Source organism: Trachemys scripta, chromosome 8, assembly GCF_013100865.1.
Source record: "Trachemys scripta elegans isolate TJP31775 chromosome 8, CAS_Tse_1.0, whole genome shotgun sequence".
Classification (NCBI taxonomy): domain Eukaryota; kingdom Metazoa; phylum Chordata; order Testudines; family Emydidae; genus Trachemys; species Trachemys scripta.
Genome location: NC_048305.1, coordinates 80141221 through 80157048, shown reverse-complemented (window position 1 = coordinate 80157048; position 15828 = coordinate 80141221). Strand labels below are relative to the sequence as shown.

General features: G+C 39.2%; 1 protein-coding gene across 1 annotated transcript in view; it reads left to right on the top strand.

The window, feature by feature from the left end:
* Positions 1-15828, top strand: part of DNAI3 (dynein axonemal intermediate chain 3) — a 57261-nt gene that overhangs the window by 8041 nt on the left and 33392 nt on the right. The window contains exons 2-8 of the mRNA XM_034780086.1: positions 1126-1258; positions 3479-3520; positions 9966-10147; positions 10729-10833; positions 13796-13942; positions 14911-15110; positions 15676-15792. Of these exons, the coding sequence (XP_034635977.1) occupies positions 1141-1258; positions 3479-3520; positions 9966-10147; positions 10729-10833; positions 13796-13942; positions 14911-15110; positions 15676-15792 (911 nt within the window). The 5' untranslated portion in view covers positions 1126-1140. The remainder of the gene's footprint in view (positions 1-1125; positions 1259-3478; positions 3521-9965; positions 10148-10728; positions 10834-13795; positions 13943-14910; positions 15111-15675; positions 15793-15828) is intronic.

The window sequence follows — 15828 nt, the reverse complement described above, 5'->3', positions numbered from 1 at the left end:
TCCCAGGCTAGGCTGAAGAAAAATAGTGCTGGCAATGTCCAGCAATTGAAATGCTATGGACTGTTAATTGACAATGAGGAAAAAAATGATGAACAGCAAAACCAGCATGGTTTGCTTGAGTCAGTGAGTCTTGTGGAAGCAGTCCGACAGTCTTGGCTGAACTATCTACAAATCCCTAATTTTCCCCTGTGATAAAGAAAACTGTGGTCAGGGAATGGCATATCATTTAACTAGTCATTGTATCTTCTCTGATATTATCTTCACTGTACTGGAATTTGCTCCTGTGGAACTGGAATCCTCCAAAGATGGGAGTTACCTGTCTTCGAGAAGTTTAGGTGGGAGGAAGGAGTGAGACACTGAAAACTGAAGGTTGCACAGTTTTTATTCATTTTGAGCTGTGTTGAGATAGTAGCACCAAAAAATTCTAGTTAGAATAAAAGTACAGATAAATATCTCTTTGGTAATACTCTGTACATTACTTCTGACAAATGCTCCTGTCTATGTTTAAAAACACTGGGACAAATAATTACATCTGTGGTACTCCACATGTTCCATGAAGACTGTAGCAAAAGTACACAGCTTTGTTTGTGCGTGAAACCTACTCTCACTATGTTATTTACCTTTTAAATTATTCAGCCCGGGAACAATCAATATTATAACTAGTCTACGAAGGGCTTGTCTACATGGCACAGCAGTGTGCGCGAGAGGATGTAATTTCTAAACTGTACTGCATTGCACGCCAACTAGCCCATATAGACACTGCTGGCACACACTAAAAGTTCCCTAGTGACCACCCTATGTTAACGTACTATGGAATTTTTACTGCCAGATAGTGCGCAGCATACTGGTGTGCTTTAAAAAGCACACACCTCTAGCGCACATTGCTGTGCTATATAGACATGCCCTAAAACAGAAGCAACAGCATTTTCCAACTATAAGATGCATTGTCAAAAGTACAGTAAGTTTGGGGCATAAACATTTAGACAGTTCCTTTAGACATGGATGAAAAATACTTTAGTGATAAGCTGTATAAATGTAAGCCTTGGCCAAACTTCTCATTTTGGCCAGTGGCAAACTTGACCCTTTGATTACAATATATTAATGCTATATATATCATCTTTCCAGACAGAAATCTGAAAAATGTTAGAAAATGCAAAATCCAGCAAGACCTCTGCACTAAGTGCCAAAGGCTCAGTAAAGAAACTTAAAGGAGAAACCAAAGCTAAAGGATCAGCCAAAGGCAAGCGAAAACAGCTTGGTATGTATGATACTACAGTTGTAAAGAAAGATGTTGCCTAGATTTACATGGCAGCTACGTACATTGCTTGGGCTAAAATGTTACAAATATACTAAGTACATTAAAACTCACTAATTTGCACCAATGACTGGGAGACTTGTTATGAATTATTACAACTTTGTGAATTAGCAAAACACATGCACCATGGGCATTACATCACACAATTGACTATATTCATTTAGAGAAACATAGTTTAGATTTACTATGTGGCCTAGTGGATCGAGCATTGGACTGGGACTTAGGAGACCTTTTTTCTATTCCCAGCTCTGCCACTGGGCTGATGGGTGACCTTGGGCATGTAACATTACTGCTCTGTGACTCAGTTTCCCCAACTATAATGTGGGGATAATGATGCTTATCTCCTTGTAATGCATTTTGAGATCAACCAGTAAAAAGCTTATGAGAGCTAAGTATGATTGATTATTATTGCTTTACAATGAAGACAGAGGTTTAAGTACAGGAAAATACTGAGGTATCTCAGGTGCCACTGTGCAGAAAATGTTCAGTGTTGAATATTTAATAGTGAGCATCATCAATGTACTATAATTTTTTAAAAATATTATGAAGTCTCACTGTAATAATATGTAACTTTACTGGAGTGCTCTGGTCTTATATCTGAGCTGAGAAGTGGGGAGCGAGAGTTAGCAAAGTGCAGGTTAGTGAGGTTCTTCTGTATATTGTAAGGAAAGAGTTTCTTCAGTGGTCTAGGCACATTCACCCAAGAGGTCACAATGTGCTATCAAGATGAGTGTCAAAATTGGACTCTGTGTGCTGCTGCACTGCTCTAAGGGGAGCTGGGCTGGAATCACACCTGGAGAGGGCCAGCTGACTACAGCAGAAACCAGAAAGGAAACACACCTTAGTGAATGGTATCAATAAAAACCTCTTCAGTTAAAACATTATCAATACTATCAACAACAGGTCCACCCCAGGCTAGGTGTGGACCAGGGTCAGTTCATGAGTGTAGACTGGAGGCCTCTGTCCCCCACCCAGGAAGGACTGAAACCACAGTCAGAGTCTGGATCAGGGCCTTTTTCTCAGGGCTTCACTTGTTATTCAAACACAAAACTCACAAAGTAACACTAAACAAAGCTATTCCCCAGTCCTTCTTCTGGCCATCTGCCTGGGGCTATGTCTACACCTCAGAGCCTATGCCAGCACAGCTACATCAGCATATGCTGGCCTAGCCCCCGATGTAGACACAGCACACACCAACAGAAAGGGGTTTTCCAACTGGAGTAGGAACACCACTCCCCAAACGACATTAGCTATACCAGCAGAAGCACTATTCTGTCAACATAGCTGTGTCTACAGGTCTCTGGTCTGGTCCTTGGGAGTTCTGGTTCCCGCAGTCAAGTGCTGAAGCGGCTCTTGCGCAAGAGCCTCCACCAAGTGTCCTCTCTCCTCGGCAGTCAGCCTAGAACGAGCTGGGCTGCTCCCTTTTATACTGAGGCAGCAGTTGGAGCATGCCCATTATGGTCTGGGGGGCAGGACTTCGGCCACCCATAATGTGGCGTTAACCCTTTCTTGCCTAGTGCGGGGTATGCACACCCTGTCACACCCTCCCAATCACTATGTCTAGTGAGTGCTACGCAGCAGAGCAGACTGAACGCCAGACCATTAATCCCTTCCTGTCCTGACCCATTGTAGGGATGCACAATGACTCCTGCAGCTCCGTACCCACTCCACACTCTTTAGAAAAATGCAACATCTGCTCCTCTGAATACCAGCCAGCTCTACTGATCAAAGTGTTTAGCGGACCCGGCCATTTACCATCCTATTCAGTCATGACCATTTCTGGGTGGCAAGTTACCCAGGGGATGCTATCAGGTAGAGTGCTGTGACTGCATTTGTGCCACAAGGTGGGAGATTTCCTCTTTGGTGTCTTGAGCACCTGTTCACAATAAACATGAATTTTACATTTCTCTCAAAATTCAAAGAAATACCAATGCCTCCTTAAAACACATTCAGACACTCATTCGAATAGGATTCGGTAGTTTCTTTCATAAAATCTACGTTGAATAGAAAGTGTATTGTGCTGCCTCTTCACAGGTTAGATTTTATACATTATAAAGTATGTGTTGCCACATGTGTATGTTATCAAATTAAAGATTGTACAAGGATAACTAATGTATTAGAATTTTTTAAATGCCAACTTAACATCATGTTATTGTATTTCAGGTAAAAAAGATGAGGAAGAGGACATATCTATGGCTAGCATAGGTAAGTTCCATTATTGATCAGGATTTACAGTAACAATTTTAGAATATTTTACAGCACCCATAATCACTGAGGTTAATAATGTAGAAGAATAAGGAAAGATGAAGAAAAATGGGTGAGAAAGAATTAGAAATGATGAAAGACTACATCCTCCTGAACTAACTAGTAAGGTACAGCTGTCTGATCAGCAGGCAGCTTGGTGTGGAGTGTCGGATAGGAATAGCTTTCCCAACCTAGGAGCCTGTGTTATCAGGAGTTGAAAAGACGAGACGACAGCTTGTGCTGAAGAGAGCAGTGGTTGTCAAGGGGAGGTAAAGTGTATTTACCAGATGATATTATTGTAAATTACCTGCAGTCAAAAGAAAAACTTTAATGTTTAAACAAAATATTTAGATTTCCTTTGATGGTTGTTAAACCATTCTTAAATCTGATTGGAAACTGATTTACAGTCCATTTCACTGGGGTCTACCATTACCAGCACCACAAGTAGGAGCCAGTTTCAGCAAGGGAGTGGCTTGCAGAATTAGATACAGAAATTCCAATTGCCATTTAAAAACTTCTAAAAGAATTCACGTCAACCACTTCTTCCTTAGTGGATATTTTTACCCTTGGATATTGAGTAAGATGAGTGCAATTTTTGTTTTTAATAAGTTAAGTCTAGATATATTCACATCTTAAATATTGTAGGATTTTTCACGCTTTTCTAGAACCCTCTTGTTATGCATTCTTTTGGACAGATTTTGCAGTTTTTGACCTCAATTGCCTGATAAAAGACTACCTGGTCAAGCTCAATAGGTTACATTCTCAGTTGGATGTATTGGCATTTACTGGCGCAGCTTTCATTGCTAAAAGCAGTTGCACACCTGAGAGATCTTGTGGCAAATTAGAATATACTCCTCACCAGAGGATTTTATAAAAAAGGCATAAATCACTGCTTTCCCCCGAGTAGCATATTATTCAGTACTATTTGCTGATGGATGGGGGTAAAATTACATGGTTTTAGAAGTTTCACCTAAGCTGGGGTAAGTTGTCTCTGCTTTTAATAAAGACAGAATATGTCTAGTCTTTCAGATGATATCAATGTTATGTTTATGATGTTCCTGGAAAGTCATCAAGAGAAACAAATAAGGATCGTAGCTCCGCCTAGTGGCGAACAATAGAAGAAAAAATTGATATCCGTATGACTGTTAGTTTATACAGAATTATAGTATTTGGAAATGCAAAAGACCCTATTCTCTAAAGATACTATCTCTGTGGGAGTCTCATTCCTGGTTCTTAGCTCCTTAGCATAAAACTAGCAAAATTCCCTTTGCTCTTTAGGGATTTTTGGCCTCTGAGGATAGTGGTAGCAGGTTAAAGCGTGAACTGTGGGCACAGGGCACAAACATTGTAATAGTATAATAAACAAACAGGAACCAATGTCCCCAAAACTAAGACTCTTGTAAAAGTCCACCACTACAAATACAAGGTGATTCCAAACAAATGGTACAACATTTGTGGTGTGTGGTAACAGAAAGGTTTCATTGGCACTCGCTAAAACAACAAGGAGTCTGATGGCACCTTAAAGACTAACAGATTTATTTGGGCATAAGCTTTCGTGGGTAAAAACCTCACTGGGTTGACCTGCATAATTTATCTGTACCTTTACTACTCATGAATAATGTCACCATCCCAAAGTCATGCTGACAGTACCTGTTTACCGTCATGACCCATTTTATGTGTCTGTGATACATTATTTCATTTATTATTTATATTTCAGTATATAGGAAGTACATATTATATATAGTATATATTACAGCCATATAGGAAGACACTAGTCAGAAGAGCTTTTAATTGAAAAATGTTGACTTGATGCTAAAAACTTTTACTCAGAAAAGCATCATCTGGCAAAATTATTGATATGAGGAAGAATTTCAGGATCAGCTCTTAGTTTTGTATTATGATTTGTACTGGAATCCTTCAGGCAAATAGATGTTATGATATAACCTATTATTCTGGTTATTGCTTTTAATTTAGTCTCATAGAAATAAGTGGTCAAAAAGACATTTTAGGCCATCTAGCCTGCTCTGCTGATGCAGGACAGTTGCCACAGTATATTCCCTAGTGTTCTGTCTAGAGTAGTTTTCATTAATTTTAAATGGACATTCATTATGTTCCATGTGACACTGAAACTGCATCAGGTTAAGAAAATGTTTTTATGTTAACATTGAAGGAAAAGATACTATGCAGCTTGTTCAAACATTTTTTTTAATCATCTGCTACCACTGGAGTGCAGTACAGCTGTTTTATTATATGAAATAATTTTTTATATGAGCTATTTGAAAATCACCATTATTCTCTATTAGGACCTTTTGATACAAAGAGAATTATATGACTAATTGCTTGGGTTTCCTTTTACTTTTCTGTCAGATGGGGGGAATCTTCTCCTCCTTTCTGATAATTTCACAATAAGGGGATTCCAAAAATATTATGGGTAGGGATAGGAAAGTTATATTATTTTCCTCTGGGTACCAGTCCAGTTAGATGCACCCTGGGCATCAGTCCTGGACACCCCATGCAACAAATCTCGAGGACTGATACACATGTATGTTGTACTGTCCCTCTGCTCCCCCAGTCCATTCCATTCTCTTGAGCCAATTGGAGATTAAAATGAATGAAAATCCTCTTATCGGTGCACTACAGAAATCTGGAGTTTTCTCCTGTTGGCTCACAGGAACAGAGCTGGCAAGGGGACGGCAGGGAAGACATGACATGCACGTGCCTATCTATGATGTTGTTAGTTGGAAAGTTCCCCAGCAGAGCAACTGGGGAGATTTTACTGTTGCAGTCCTCGTGCTGAACGGGTGTTAATTTTCTTTCTCAGAGAGGTGCTTTGCAAGAGGAAACGTAATTTCCTGGGCCTGTCAACCATGACATATTGAAATCTTGGCTGTATCTGTAGCATTGCAGCTGTGTACTAGGGTTCCAGGTCTGTGTCCTGACCACCTCCTTCACTCCCTGGGGCAGCAGGGGCTGGGAGTGCTGCAGAACAACATGCTTGATTCTTTAGAAGGAGTAAACGCCTCAAGTCGTTTCTTCGTAGTTGACTCCTATAGCCAAAATGCTAGGCCAAAGAAGGGTTCATGGCCTGGCCTCCTCATCCCAAAGGTGGGGAGCTGGGGTCATTGGAATAAGGTGCCTGACAGGGAGAACACAGAGACTCTTGGAAGCTCACGCAAATATAAGTCCTTAAAATCTAAGCGATACAGAAAAGGAAAGAGTGAAATGTTAATTAGCACTTGTGAAGCAAATAGACACAGGAATTGTGTGTGTCGTGTGTGTATTGTATGCATACTGCACAATGTTGTGTAATAGCCAGAAAGTCCAGGTAGAACACATCTTTAATATTGCAGAGTATACTAGGAATGGCTTAGTATTCCATTGATTTCAGTGGATGACTGCAGCAGAGCAGATACAGTGGAGGACCTGCAGTGAAAGGGTTTAAAGGATAAATGTGGGATTTATCAAATATTACCTATTAAATGATAGGCCTATTGGGAAATTTAGCTTCCTGGATGATAGAGATTAAAAAGGATTTATTGTTTTGTCAATTCTAAAAGGATTAGGTTTGAATTGACTTCTCAAAGCATGTTTACCAAGCTGATCAATACTCCATTTTAGATTTATCTACTTCAGCTTAAAATAGACAAAAAGATGCTTGCTCCAGGCTCTAGATATCCTGACAAAATATACCTTATAAGAACAGGAAATAGAAAAACTCTGAAACACCAGCAGATTTCACACAAAAAAAACCCAGCCGCTGAGAACATAACAAAACCCACCTGGCCCTTCAGGTCCCCAAAAACCTCCATTCTCTAAGCAGCCAGTTGAAAAGAAGCATTTTACAGCTTACCCTCAAGGTCAGCAGATGCGAACTATTTCAGATCAAAGCTTAGGGGTCTTCTACGAAGAATGTCCTCTCAACAGTCCCATTCTAATAAGCTAGCAAAGATCCAGCTTGAATGCCTTTGTAGTCTGCAACTATGGCAGTATTGCAAGGGGAAAAAGTAAGTCTCTCAAATAGGCAAGGCTCAAACCAATTAGGCCTTTATAGGTTATAACCAACTATTTACATTCCATCCAAAGCCAACAAGCAGACAATGCAATTCAGGAAGCACCAGTGTCACACAACAGTGCCCTTGCATATCATTGGGAGCAGCAAGGAGTAGCAGATTTGGCCCCTCTGGCCCTCCCTCATGACATGTGGAGTGATGAGGCCAAAACTGAGCGATTGGCACACAGGGTCAGGGGGCCAAATCAGAGTGAGCACACTGGGCAGTGGGCCAGCCAGTGCTGCTCCTTCTTGCTGCTTCCATGGGGCTGGCTCCTATACCAGAGCTCCCCCCAGGGGCCTGTCCAGCCTTGTCCCACTTCCAGAAGCCTGTGTCCTCTCCCTCTCAAGGATGGGGAATGACACTGCACCTGGTGGGCCGGGCTGGAAGGTGGGAGCTGAGCATGATGCAGACTTGGTGGGCTAGATGCTGGGGCCAGTGGCAGCAGTGCGGATGGCTCCACAGGGATTACTGGTGCATACCATGTCAATTTCTGGGGGCATCCCTGGTGTCTACATACTCATGGTGAGCTACATCACTTAACAAGTGGATCTACCATATTCTATATTAGCTTCAGCTTTTGAATGGATGTAAGGTGTAGCCCCATCCCATATAGAACTTACTACAGTCATCTTATCTAGAAATGACAAAGGCATAGATTATAGTGCCAAGGCTGGCTTTGAAGACACAGAGTTCTAGTCAATGTTCTTTGATTATCTAAAAGCAGATAGGAATCTGACAAGAGTCACACTTTAGTAACAAATGATGGATACATACTCTCAATCAAAGGGTCAGATATAATCTTTGTTATATGATCTGGTTTCTCCGTTGGCCAACCATTGCCACCTCAGTTTTATCTGGTTTGAGTCTCAATCAGTTTGCTCTTATTCATGCTTCAGTCTCACCCAGTTACTGAGAAATAGATTCAACTGCACCCTAGACAGGATGAAATGGAGATGAGGGTCCTGATTTAGAAAAGCATCCCTGTTCAGGACAGTACATAAACCTGTGCTTAAAGTTAAGCATTGGCTTAATTGCTGTCCTGAATAGGGCTAGACTTGGACTTTACTCCATCAAGGCCATAGAGCTGGAAATCATTAGTATATTGAAAGCATTTCAGTCCATGCCTCTTCACTAACCCTCCTAATGGCCTCATGCACATTGAACAAGATATATGAGGTGACAGAGAGGAAGCCTGCGCCATCCCATGTGAGAGAACCCATGAGAGAGAAGAGCAATTGCCTAACAGTGGGTGCACGAAGCTAGCACAGGGCAGCTCTGTCTAAACCCAGTTTGGTCTTCACGTGAGTTAACAAAACCTCATAATTAACTGTAGCAAAGACTGCTGGCAAATTTGACAATATCAGTATGGACACCCTGTCCTTATCCACTGCCTGAAGGCCATTGACCAATGTAAATATAATAGGCAAAGCCCAGAATAACAAGGGTTTAGGAAGTCAGAGGCATCAAGACTCTGAGTTGTCTTGCTGCAACCTTTTCCATAATCTCAAACAAACATTAACAATTAGATACAGTCACTAATTACAGATTATCAGCATCTAGAGCTGGATTTTGATCAGAGGATATACACGTGCTTCCTTAAGAGCACTTGGTCCTCTGTTCTCTTCAAGATTGCATTGGCCATCTCCTCTAGCAAAGGACCAGTATTTCCCTACTGGCCGTCACTAGCTAGGAATAAGACTAAAGTGCAGGTTGTGTAATGAAGTTTCCCCAGCATATTACTGAGCAACACTGCACAAAACTCAAGCAGAAAACACTGAACATTTGTCCCCTCTATATATTACTGTGATTTTATAGATGCAGATGTTTTGGTCTGAATACTGTAAATTTTATCCACAGTGATGCAAGATTTCCACACTCCAGGAAGGATTCTCTTCAGCCAAAGAATAAACATAACTTAGATTTACCAGGCTATCCACCACCTTAAAGAAATCAGCTGATTGTTATTTTGTGAATGCTAGATTAGCAGCAAATAAATGTTTCTTTGCCATCCACACAGCCAACTCCTAGCACAATACTTCTGCCTTAGCATAGGATGATTGTGAATTCATTCTTCTGTTTTCTTGAAAGATTTTATTTTAAATAACGTATATTGATTATGCAAAATGTGTTAGGTGCTGACTTTTACAACATGAAGACAATGTTATCTTTCCATATTGAATTTACAATCTATGCCGCCAAATGTACCAAAAACTATAAGTACAGCGGTTCAAAGATGTCGTATTACTAGCAGTAAGAAAGATTTAGAACTGTTAACGACAGATCTCCTACACTGTCAACCTTTCAAGGAAAACACAATTTTTGTTCACCCTCCAACTTTGCCTTACTTTTTCTAGGCCACCCAGAGATCTTTCCATTAGTTTTCACTGAAAAGACACAGGAAATTTTAAATTGTCGAATTAATGAAGATATCACAGAAGAAAAACCTTACAAACTTCTGAAAAAAGAGGACATAATTCAGGATATGAAGACAAGAGCTGCAGTCTCCGATTTCCACCCAGTCAAAAAAATAGTCCTAGTACGTAACCCCTTTTTTTCTAACTTTAAAACTTAAAACCCTCATACCATGTACTTTCAGTGGTAAGGCCCATCCTCATCTGTCCATCTGTGAATACTCTAGGAAAACGTATTTTCATTACAATTTTTCATATTCATATATAAGCCTTAAAAAGAAATGTAAAAGGGAATAAATAGTATAATACAAAATAGAAATAAGTCTAGTTATGCCTTTGGATTTGTCCTTGCAATTTTCATTGAAGTCAATGAGAATTGTACACACACATGTGAGGGCAAAACAGCCCTCTGTACTTGTAAATTTTTACAAATTCTGACCCTGATCATCCACCACTAAAGTTAATGATAACTTTGCCATTGACTTAAATGAGCATAGGATCAAACTTTTTTTGTACATTACTTGCTTTCTACTTTCCACTAAATAGCTACAGTTCTTTGAATTTAAGAATTATTTTTTCTTCAGGATTGTGTTTTCTCGTATTGATTACTTAAATATCTAATTCACAATTTTACAGATCTTAGATTAATACATCAGTTGTAATTGGAAGTTGAATGCATGAAACCTTTCTGTTCTTATTCATGCAGGAATATCCAGGGGAAGAACTTCTGATAGTTTTAGATACAGAGTTCAAATATGGACAGAACTTTTATCTTGTTGCAACTGAAGAGGCCAAGGAAAGCTTTTTAAATGTAAGAAAATCCAAACACACCTTCACATTATTCCACATACTTAAAATAACTCACAGTGCTACAGTCACACACACACACTTTGAGATCTGTATTTAGGGTGACCAGACAGCAAGTGTGAAAAATTGGGACAGAGGGTGGGGGGTAATATGAGTCTATATAAGAAAAAGCCCCAAATATCAGGACTGTCCCTATAAAATGGGACATCTGGTCACCCTATCTGTATTGTCTCTTCTTCTCTTTCTCTTTGATTCCCATCCATCAGATCACCAGCAACAATGGGGCCGAATGAAGTTTTTCCATCACTTTGTATCAGCTTCACAGCCTCATTCATCACTGTGTTTATCCAATACATCCTCAGTTTTCCTCTCTTTCTAGTTGCTTGCACTCTGGTACATATCACCTCATTTGGCATCCTTTCTGGGTCCATTCTTGACCCATGTTCAAACCATTATAGTTGTCTTTCTTGGCTCTTCTGTAACAGCATTATTTCTTGCCCTAGCCATGTTCTTAGCACGTAATTTTTTATTTTCTGCAGTCTTGAATCTCTCAGTATTCCCCTCTGCTAGTTCATTTCTACAGTCAATCTCTTATGTTCATCAGCTTTCCTCAGACATCAACATTCTGATCCTGCAATATCAGCACAATTGTCTTATATACACTGCTTTTAATTTTTATTGAAATGTCTTAGCCTTCCAGATCTTACAGAGTTTTAGGAATGCAATAGTGGCTAGTCTGATTCTTCTTTTTATGTCATCGATACAGATCATCTTCAATTACATGAAAAGAAGATCTGTATTGAACACACTTATAAATAAAGCACTCTAATTGCAAGAATTTTACACTTTAAGTTAGTCTTAACATGCAAAATATACCTATAATTTATACTGAAAAAGAGTTTGGGTGAAATCCCAACTCCATTGTCAATGGGATTTTTGGCATTGACTTAATTGATGTCAAGATTACCATTTCTCATAAAACTGGTAATCACAAATGCAAAATCTCTAGTTTTCCAGATTAGACACATTTCAGTAAGATATTATAATTAATGAGCTAAAGACTCTTCGAAGGAAGAATATCAACAAATTGTATTTAGAAAAGATATTTTTGAATGCAAAACATTAAAGGAAAACATTAACCTTGTCATTGAAAGTCACATTTGGTTTTGATTTTTTTTCCTACTGTTGTTACAAGGAGCACATAAAATTATTATAACTGAAAGATTAGAGAAAACTGTGCTTATTTTCATTGCAAACATTTTTTATATAGTCATTTAGACTCTGCTTTTGCAAATATTTGTACACGTGATTTCAGTAGGCCTATTTATTTGCCTGAGGTTATTAACATGCTTAAGTGTTTGCAGGACTGGAACCTTAATTAGTTAGGTCTCAATTCTGCAATGCACTGGAGCACCACTGCATGGACCCCTGTGACCTTCCAAGTGCAGTACACTGCAGGTTGAGGGCAGGTTAATCATTTTCTCCTTTTGTTCCTGTGTGTCTGTCACACAGCAGCAGGGGAGAGGAAAAAAGCATTTTAATAGAAAATAAAATAGTGATTGTACATAAGAACAGCCATACTGTGTCAGACCGAAGGTCCATCAAACCCAGTATCCTGTCTTCCAACAGTGGCCAGTGCCAGGTGCTTTAGAGGGAATTAACAGAACAGGTATCAGAACAGGGAGTGGATGGGTCTTTACACAAAGTAAAACTTATTTCCCCATGCTAATTTTCCCCCCTACTGTTACTCACACCTTCTTGTCAACTGTTGGAAATGGGCCATCCTGATTATCACTACAAAGGTTTGTTTTTCTCCTGCTGATAATAGCCCACCTTAACTAATTACCCTCATTATAGTCAGTATGGCAACACCCATTTTTTCATGTCCTCTGTGTATATATATCTTCCTACTGTATTTTCCACTGCATGCATCCGATGAAGTGAGTTTTAGCCCATGGAAGCTTATGCTCAAATAAATTTGTTAGTCTCTAAGGTGCCACAAGTACTCCTTGTTCTTCTTGCTGATGCAGACTAACACGGCTACCACTCTGAAAGGTATCATCAAGTGATTCATCCCCTGTTGCCCATTACCAGCTTCTGGCAAACAGAGGCTAGGGACACCATTCCTGCCCATCCTGGCTAATAGCCATTGATGGACCTATCCTCCATGAATTTATCTAGTTATTTTTTGAACCCTGTTATAGCCTTGGCCTTCACAACATCCTCTGGGTAAGAGTTCCACATGTTGACTGTGCGTTGTGTGAAGAAATACTTCCTTTTGTTTATTTTAAACCTGCTGCCTGTTAATTTCACTTGGTGGACCCCTAGTTCTTGTGTTATGAAAAGGAGTAAATGACACTTGCTTATTTACTTTCTCCACACCAGTCATGATTTAATAGATCTCTCTTAGTTGTCTCTTTTCCAAGATGAAAAGTTCCAGTCTTATTAATCTCTCCTCATATGGAATCTGTTCCATCCCCCTAATCATTTTTGTTGCCCTTTTCTGTACCTTTTCCAATTCCAATACATCTTTTTTGAGAAGGGCAACCACATCTGCACACAGTATTCAAGATGTGGGCATACCATGGATTTATATAGAGGCAATATGATATTTTCTGTCTTATTATCTATCCCTTTCCTAATGATTTCCAACATTCTGTTAGCTAGTTACAAGGGACTCAGGAGCAGGTGGAGTACATGAAACTACCTTAAATTCCTTTTTAAAAACTGACTTCCTTTCAAATTGACAGTGTCCGTTTAGTATTTATTGGAAAATTCATTGCTAAAAGGACAGGGCCTAATCCTCCAAATCCTTACTCCTGTGAGTAGCCGGATTGACTACATTGAGACTATTTGTGTGAATAAGAATTGGCAACACTGAATTTTTTATCTACATTTAAATAAGATATTTATGTTTATATATGAAAAACTATAAATAAATTCTTTGCAATTACTTTGTCTTATAGCCTCCAGAGGCAGTTGAAGAAGAGGGAGAGACTAAAGAAGGAACGACAGAGGAATACGTTTATAAGCCTCCTGTCCGCAAACCTTGGGTCTCCCTTGGCAGTGAAAAGGAAATTGAAGAAGAATCAGTTAATGAATCTGTTAGAAAGGTCAGAAATTATAGATGTCATTCAATCAAAGTCATATTCTCACACAAATTCTCTGTTAAAATAAAATTAAAGAAGTTCTTTAAATGAACAGAAGGCAGAAAATTTAGAGGTATGCCTGAAATTCTTGTGGTCATCCCAGTTTTGTCTGTGATCTTGTCAGATACCACAGCAAAGGAGAGTTGGAACTAGCTAGACCTCTAAGAAAAACTGAAAGTGCTGTAGGAAGAGATTCTGATGTTTTCCTTTTCCATTTAAGTCCATACATGATCCAGTGCCCTGCCTGTAATGAAGGCACTCTGCTGCTGGAGATGTAAAACAGAAGTCATGGCCACTTGTGGACATTAAGCATCCCCATCACCGTTTGTAAGGTTTGAGGTGGTAGTTTTGATATCTTTGCCAAATAATTACAATTTAGATAATTGTAATTATTTGTTACTTACTTAAGATCCCAATCCTGCTCCAAACAAGTCAATGGAAAAACTCCCATTAACCTCTGGGAAGTCCAAATTCTCCATATAGTTTAAATGGGATGCAGTATTCTCTTCCATTTGTTCTGGAATATGCTGTCTGATATAACATTGGGCTTAAGTTGCATATAGGCTTTGTGGTGGCTCTCAGAGCAGGGTAAATTTCACCCAGAGAGAAGTGAGGTACTTACTTGGGCAAAGGGACAATTTTGATATCTCAGAGTAACAGGATTAGCCCTTTCAGTGCTAGGAGTAATTTAAAAAATATTCAGAAGTCCTGTACCGTTTGGAAAGATAAAAATATATGATGACATACACTTATTGGTGATTTGGGCTCATGAGAGGGGTACAGAATTTCAAAATCTATAAATGTTTGTGAACAAGTGACCACCAGAAGTGACCTTGCAGCTCTCTGAATCTCACTGTTTCAAAGGACTTGACTTTCAAGAATAGTTTTCCTGTGGTTATTTCAGAAAATCTCTTATTTTGGGTGTATTGCAGATTAAATATATGATTTCTCGAGTGCGAAGAGAGTTTGGTTCAAAGGTCAAATTTACTGATAGAAATGCTTCAAGGGTGAAAGATGGCTACATTGAATGTACATCCTATCAGGATAAAAATTTCAGCATTATGAAACTTGAAAAAGATGTTGGTGCACAAGTCGTTCCAAAAGTAAGGGAAATGAGTACGCAAACAAAGTGGTAAGTGTGAAATGGATTTACCAGTTTTTAGTAATTATAAAGGGAAACCATCCCTTCATTATTATTTATTAATTTATGTCCTGATTCTGAGCTCACTAACAGTAATATAAACCAGGAATAACTCATTGGAATCAATGGGGTTACACAGTTGTAAATCTAGTGTGAGAGCAGAATCAGGTCCTCTGAGAGCACCTTTTCAAATACTATGCAGCTAAGTTCTCCCTCACTTCCGAAGTCGGATCAACCCAAATCATCTTACCAACATTAGCAAAAATTAACATATACCTCTACCTCGATATAACACTGTCCTCAGGAGCCAAAAAATCTTACCGTGTTATAGGTGAAACCGCGTTATATCGAACTTGCTTTGATCCGCTGGAGTGTGCAGCCCCGCCCCCCGGAGCACTGCTTTACCGCGTTATATCCGAATTCGTGTTATATCAGGTCGCGTTATATCAGGGTAAAGGTGTAGTTAGCTTTCCATTTTTTGTACTTTATAAGGCTTCTTTAAAAAAAAAAAATCTTTCAAACTTACCTGTGTTAAAATTTGTTCCAACTTGCTTAGGACCTATCCAAGAAATGCAGCCACACAATACTTCCCTAGAGAGTTCTCAGATGAAGAAAAAGAGCTGTGTTTGTCATCTGAGGATCTGAAAGAATTTATTATCTCAGTGTTTTTAAGGTAAAAATGTTGCAATAATATGCATTAAAGTTTACC